General features: G+C 40.8%; 1 protein-coding gene across 3 annotated transcripts in view; it reads right to left on the bottom strand.

Annotated features, from left to right (window-relative positions):
• The window catches only part of ska1 (spindle and kinetochore associated complex subunit 1), a 283,761-nt gene that overhangs the window by 54,489 nt on the left and 221,718 nt on the right, over positions 1-7,554 (bottom strand). For 2 of the 3 annotated variants that reach the window (XM_050072297.1, XM_050072295.1), the window contains exons 2-3: positions 463-548; positions 216-331 (exon numbers count right to left, since the gene is read on the bottom strand). In XM_050072297.1, the coding sequence (XP_049928254.1) occupies positions 216-331; positions 463-544 (198 nt within the window). In that variant the 5' untranslated portion in view covers positions 545-548. Of the gene's footprint in view, positions 1-215; positions 332-462; positions 549-640; positions 740-7,554 lie in introns of all 3 variants that reach the window. The other variant, XM_050072296.1, reaches the window with a different exon arrangement.

Here is a 7,554-nt window from a genome sequence, read left to right as displayed (position 1 = left end):
CCTGAGGTTTCTACCGTTTTTTTTCCCCGTTAAAGGGGTTTTTTTGGGGAGTTTTTCCTTATCCGCTGCGAGGGTCATAAGGACAGAGGGATGTCGTATGCTGTAAAGCCCTGTGAGGCAAATTGTGATTTGTGATATTGGGCTTTATAAATAAAATTGATTGATTGATTGATTTTACGACCAGCATTAGCTGCAAAAACTACAGGCCAGTTTACCTTAAGATGCCTCAGTTGCTCTTTCTGTTGATCAACACATTTTTCAAACTCCTCCAGAAGTCTCTCGAGTGCAAAGAGCTCTTGTCCAAGTTTCTTGATCTTATTTTGGGGAAATTCTCAATGTAGAGAGAAAAAAATAAACAATGACACACTTTAAGACACCCAAATTTTGCTCTGCATAGTAATAAAACAGAAACCGAATGTTACCAGATTTGTCTAATAAAAAAAAAAAATCACTGTGTCATACCAACTACTGACAGATCCAGCAGGCGCTGTAAGGATGATATTCTGTCATGAATGTGGTGGCTGATGTCCTCCAACTCACTCATGGTGCTAAAAAAGGGACACACTCAATTCATTAAAGCTTTTTACACAACATTAACACTTACATTCATTAAAGCTTTTTACACAACATTAACACTTACATGGATAAAGTAGATGGCGAGAACTTTAACTGTGAGAAACTGTGTTTTTAACAGTCTTTAGCTTCTCTGGCTACTGTGCTTTAAGACCTGCTCCAGTGTCTGGGTGAGGAAAAAGATGTGAAATCAGCCTTTTTGTGTTTCCCTAATAGAATAAAAAGCCCCTTTTACACTGCCAGATTTTACGTGAATGTTGGGCCGTTTTGCCGGCAAGCTGCAAGCGTGTAGACACAGAAAGCCGGATTGGCGAGTTGACCCGAGGTACCCAATTTTCCGCCTCATAGGGCAGTCATATTGCCAGAACCCTTTTAGTTTAAAAAGACCAAGGCGGCCTTCCGCAACGGGAGGGGTTGTTGATGACGCCGCACATGCGACCCACTGGTGGTGGATAAACAGGAAACAGCTGATAGCAGGAATTAGCGAACAGCTAGTAGCAAGTGGTGTTGTCACGGTACCAAAAAATAATTGGTAGAAATTTTTGGACCTGGAGCCGGGCTTCTCCATCGCCGGTAAGTTGACCCCCGTTCAACCCACAACTGGCAGGATTCGCCTTTCGTTTCTGCTGCTGGTTGAAATCTGTACTCGCACAGCGTGCTCCTGAATGATTTCTTTTGCTCGCACAAAACTATTTTTACTCGCAAATGCGAGTAAAATGCTCGCACCGTAGAGCTCTGTGGAAAACAAATCACTGTAGCATATATAAACAAATCTAGCCTACAAGTAAAAAGAAATAAATAATAACTTTCACTGCTTAAAGATACTCAATAGCTCAGCTAATACTTGAAATGTCACTGGAAAACAAACCACTGCAGCAGCTGAGTGCCAGGTGGCCAGCGCACCCCGTTATTGGACGGCGCATGGACACTCACCCTCTTGCGATTGGACTTCGAACTTATCCCACAGTAGTGGTACCATGAGGTATCGTAGTACTACGGTACTCCAACATTATGGTATCATATGTACCGTGGTGTTTTAGTACCACAGTCTACCATTGGTACCAGTATACTGTGTAACACTAGTAGTGTNGATGTCTAGAAAGCATCAGTGGCTGCAGCTGACAGGGACAGCTAACAGCAACAGCAAAGCTACTGAAGCTACTCCAGTTAGCTCAATCATGTTGTAACTAAGACATCCGCTGGAAAAAATATTTTCTTCACGGATGAGCACGCGTTTGATAAAACGGAGTTTAATCTCTCGGCATCCATTTTCAAGCTCTCTGTGTGTTTGTTTCCTTGCGGACAAGAAAAGGAGGAGCGCACATTTCCGAGAAGGCGTGTCCTTTTCAAAAATACAAGAGCCGTTGCTTTGTTGCCGGCCGTTTTCGCCGGTGTGTTAAACACACTTCAGAAAGGAATCGGTGAAGGACTGACTAGCTGCGGCTTCCCTCCCATGTCACTGTTTACGTCACACGCTGAGCTACACGTTTTGTTACTTGGTCACACCCCCCATTGCCCCGAAAAAGGCGCATTCTGTATAAACAAAAGTAGGAAGGCGGCATTTTGCCACTCCCCGATTTTTTTTATACTGCCAATGCTGAAAAAAGACTGATTGGGCTTTCCTGCAAATTTGCACAATTCCTATCTAAAAAGGGCTTAAGTTTCATCAGTTGCTCAATATTTAAGCAATATCACACCAGAGGGAATACTGTTGTATTGTATATCAGCACGGCTAAGGTCACAGGCGTGCCAATATTCCGTACATCAGCACGACATCAAGTGTGACATTGCTTTTATACAGCAGTTCTACAAGCGCAATTTATTAACCAGAAAAAGTGAGAACAGGTTATGATTTGTTTGTTTATTAAATGATTTATTTGACTCCGCCAATACAAATAGTTCCACATCTAGACTGGGACTGGACTGCTGTCAAGCAACACAAACACTCCTGCAGACTAGCTTGGTACTCTGTGTAGGCTGACACTTACCACAGGCCAGCTACTTTGTATCATGTAGGCTGCATCTGTGTGTTTTCATTTATTTTATGACCAGTGAAATCAGTCTGTTGACAGGCGTTTTGCTGGCATATATGTGTGATGCTGATGAGTAACAGTTTAATCAGTACGTTGCATAGTATAATGCTGTCATATGAGTATACCTGGGCCCTATTTCAGAAAGCAGGATTAGTGAAAACTCTGAGTATGTTAAGCCTGAGATGAGGGAAACTGAGTTTTCCATTTCACAAAGCCAGTTCAGCATAACCCTGAGTCAGTGGGAACTGCGAAATCACGCGATAAAAAGCACCATTCACTCCCCAAACTCCTGCAATTTCACTCTCTCGTCTTCTCCTTTCAGTTTGTATCCTTGTAGAAAGGATGTGTGGTGTCATACAAAAATACTATGGTTTTCCACTTAAACTATGAGTTTGTCCTCGTCCATCTTTGCTCAGACCCTTGAACTGATTGACAGCTTTACAAGATTTACAATCTGTAGTCCATGCATTGTGTTGTATTTTGAAATTCACTGGATGCTGTGTGCGTTCCATTTCCGGTTTGGTGCGATCTGAGTTACATGGCTTGACGTGCTATGGACGCGCAGTCGCTGAAAAATAGACCTGTGGCACTTCTGGGACGCTCCAGACACGCTGCGTGGCACGCGCTGTGGAAATTAAGTGCACGGCGCTGCGCAGCGCAGACGGAGTATGTGGGGCGCTGCTGGTTTGAAGTTGGAACAGAGAGTTGCTGAGATTTACTTGAAAAAAAGTCTTTAGAAAGTCTTTAGAAACCCCTGACCAAGAATAATAAGAGAATAAGCAGCTCGGAGTGTAAACGAACCTCTGGTGTAATAATAATTTTAAAAAAAAACGCTTATTTGTATGAGGAAGCGGTGGTGAGATGGCGTCTATGTCGCGTACTGGTAAAATGACTCGCTCTAACCCAAGAAGCAACCTGAACCCGAGAGAACCTAATAAGCAGGGCTTGACACTAATTTTTTTCCCAAGGAGCACATCTGCTCCTAAGTTGAAAAAGTAAGGAGCGCACAAAGAACTTCAGGGGCACAATGTAAATTTATCAAATAATGTGTTTTCCTTAATAAACGTGATGCAAATAGACATTTACAAGCAAAATTATTTAATGAATTTGTATAGAAAATGTAAAGAAAAGGTAAAATCATCAAGTTTTGAAAAAGTATTGTAATTTAATTTTGTCTTTAATGTTATTATCTTGTATATATTATCTTTGCAATATGATTTTTATCTTATATAATGTTATTACTATCCTAAAACATTCTCCAGGTCCTCTGAAACTCTATTACTATCCTAAAACATTCTCCAGGTCCTCTGAAACTCTACAGGACTTATATACAGCCGACAGCCTGGCCGTGGAGAACGGTCCCTAACTGCGGGGAGAACAGAACAGGTTTCCCCAGAAGTCCGCCGCTTAACCCGGTCCGTCTCCTCCACACTTTGACTTATTTCCATGCTGCCGACAGTGGGACTTATATTCATTGTGCCGACAGTGGCTTGGAAAACCACCTATAACCGTGTCACACGGGGAAGAGGGAAGGCGGCTGGAGTTCTGCCAACATTTGCGGTTAGATTATCCTATTTTTTTATTGACAAAAATATAGGCTGCTTCGGCTGATTTTTTTAATGCGCACATGTGCCCCTAATATTTTTTACAGTTCGCACACACCTATTTTTAGTCGCAAATGCGAGTGAAACGCTCGCACTGTCGAGTGCTGATAAGGCACCGATGGTGAAAGGTGCCGTGTAGGAGAAGTACGAGGCCGATGGTAAAGAAAGTTTGGGCAAGGGGCACCGGTCTGGTGCGCGAACAAAGGACAACGCCATAAAGACCGGCGCCGGTTACAGAAGTGGAACTGAGAAGTCTCTACTGAGGTGGAAGAAGTCCAAGGCCGCGAAACATGGAGCGTTTCTTTCAAACAGGGTTGAGACAAGCAAGGAGGAGGAGGAGGCTGTGATTAAAGGCATGAGAGATGAGGAAGAAGATGAAGCTATGCACGTGGACATAGTGGCCGCAATCGAAGCCGAATGCGACTCAGTTTTGACTAATTTTGACACTGAAGACTTGGCTAAAGTCGTGTTGATTACCATTAAAGCAGCAGTACCAGCAATAGTCAAAGCAGTGCAGAAGCAATTTAGTGCATCAGTGGACTGTTACAAGCTTGACAAAAGCATACTGGAAAGCAGATATAAAGAGGATGAACTTCAGCAGTACAGTCCGAAAGAAAATGTCTGCATCAATGGGATTGAGGAAACTGATGAAGAAACCGAGGACCAACTCGTGGAGAAGGTCTGTCATCTCCCCCCATCATCATTGTGAATTCTGACAATGATTATCTATGGGCAGAGGGTTTGACAAGGAACCAGTTAAACCCCACAGCTGCAAATAGTGAAAATCGAGCACTAATTGGTAAATGGGATAAAAACAATGTAGATGAGTTTATAAGAATCATTCAGCTTAATAAGGTGGATAATCTGTTATTTGATCTAGACAATCTATCAGTGGATGAAGTCACAAAGGAGGTATGTACTATTATGATTAATAGTGCAGTGGTTACATTTCCTAAAAAAATAGTAAAAACTAGAAATGGCCAGAAACGTAGTAAAAGCGCAGCATGGATTAAAAAGGCAAGAATACTTAGAAGCAAAGAAAATGCATAAACTACATAAAAACGAGGTTAGCACTTAATATGTCAAAAAAGTAAAGAATACAAGAAAGAATTAAGCAAAGCACAGAGGGTTTATAGAAACAATTTTAATAGAGAGTTGATGAGTATAAAGTCTAACAATCCAAAGCTTTTCTGGAAGATACTTAAAGGACAACTTCGGTATTTTTCAACCTGGGCTCACACACACATACTCACTTACAGTACCGAGCGGGGACGCCATCCCCCTCTCTGCTCCAACACTGACTGACAGCTGACTCCACTCATTCACAGTCACCACTGCCCCAGGGCCGTTTACAATATGCTATCTACAGAGATAACACTGGCGATCTGAACCGGTCAGTGGCGAAAAAAAGCACTTTTATACGGGACGCATTTGCCCCCATTACCGTTTTAGCTCGTTTCGCGCCTCAATACTGAACCAATTTTAGAACAAGTGGTACGCATGAATCATACGCACACATACACATGGGGAAATAGAGCCCAGGTTGAAAAATACCGAAGTTGTCGGGGAAATAGAGCCCAGGTTGAAAAATACCGAAGTTGTCCTTTAATGGCTCTGACAGAAGTAATGAAAGTTGCGCAATTTCACCTTAAGAATTCTATGAGCATTTTAAAAGATTATCTGACTGGGAAGTACAAATAGACGAGATACCTGAAGTCACCTATGTTGAACACACTTGTGGTAGTGATTTATTAAATTCTAGTTTTACTGTGCAAGAAATAAAGGAGGTTATTTTAAAATTAAAACCTGGGAAAGCAGGAGGAATTGATCGAATCTTAAATGAGTATATCAAAAGCACAGCAAGCATCTCTCTGCCGGTATATATTTCCTTATTTAATAAAATTTTTGATACTGGTATTTTTCCCGAAGACTGGGCTCTTGGTTTGATTGTGCCAGTCTTTAAGAGAAAAAGTGATGCCGCAGATTGTGATAATTATAGAGACATGTAAAGCAGGGGTGGGAATCTCTAGGCACCTCACGATTCGATTCAATGCCGAGGGCAACGCTTTCAATTATAAAACGAGTCTCGATTCTAAAATGAGCCAATAAGAAAATTTACACTAGATATTGAAAAACATTATTAAAATAATGCTGGGAATACATATCCAATGCATACAAACTGTATTACTTACTGTGGTTGAGATGACTACACTCCACCGGTCCATCCTCCTCATCCACAAATCTCAACGGGACTCTCCTGTCCCTCGTCGACCTCCTCGACATTTCTCCTCCAGTATTTACAAAACTATAACTGACTATAACTATCTATGAACTATAAAAACACGAACTATTGTTGAAAAAAAAAAAAAGACGAACGGTGGCAAAACGCTCAAAAAACACGACATAAAAAAACTCAAAAGCTCTCAAAAAACCACAAATACTATTATTTACAACACTAAATATTATTTACAAAGAAAACGCCACCAAAACTCCGCTAAAACACAGCTAAATCACTCAAACTTGCACTCCTCCTGCTGTGCTCACTTCCCTCCCCTCCTCCACAGGTAATGACATCACTATCGTAATGTAACGTATATCACTGGAAAGCTCCGCTTCCCCGCTTTCAGAATCCGTTGGAATTACGTCAATAGAATGGTCGAGGAGTCACGGTAATTTGAAAAATAAATATAAAAATAAAATTAAAATCGATTATGAGTTTTCCACATCGATGCTCGCATCGTTCAAGACAGAATCTCGATGCATCTAAAAATCAATTTTTTTCCTCCACCCCTAGTGTAAAGGGTAAATTCCTGGATTTAGTAGTAAATATGCATAAAAAATATTAAATCTTGTCTTTGTGAATGGAATTAAGTCAGAGTTTTTTGTAAGTTTAGCAGGAGTTAGACAAAATTTATCTCCACTGTTGTTTGCATTGTTTAATTAATTAATGATCTGAAGGATTACCTAAAATACAATGGCTGTCAGTTTATTAACTTTGATGATGAAATGATTGATAATTATATTCAACTTATAGTACTGTTTTATGCGGATGACACAATTGTCATACTCTACTTCAAAGGAGGGGCTACAGAAGGCAATAGATCTGATGTGTGTTTTTTGTGAGAGATGGAAATTGAAAATCAATAGTGAAAAAACTACGGTAACAGTCTTCAGTTCTAGAAAAGCTGACACCAGTAAACTTAAGTTTGTTTGTACACCGCGTTCCAAATTATTATGCAAATTGTATTTAAGTGTCATAAAGATTAAATTTTTTGTTTTTCAATTAAACTCATGGATGGTATTGTGTCTCAGGGTTCTTTGGATCACTGAAATCAATCTCAGAC

The sequence above is a fragment of the Epinephelus moara genome, chromosome 20 (genome assembly GCF_006386435.1).
Source record: "Epinephelus moara isolate mb chromosome 20, YSFRI_EMoa_1.0, whole genome shotgun sequence".
Taxonomy (NCBI): Eukaryota; Metazoa; Chordata; class Actinopteri; order Perciformes; family Serranidae; genus Epinephelus; species Epinephelus moara.
The sequence above is the reverse complement of the archived record's forward strand: the minus strand, read 5'-3'. Positions and strand labels throughout refer to the sequence as shown.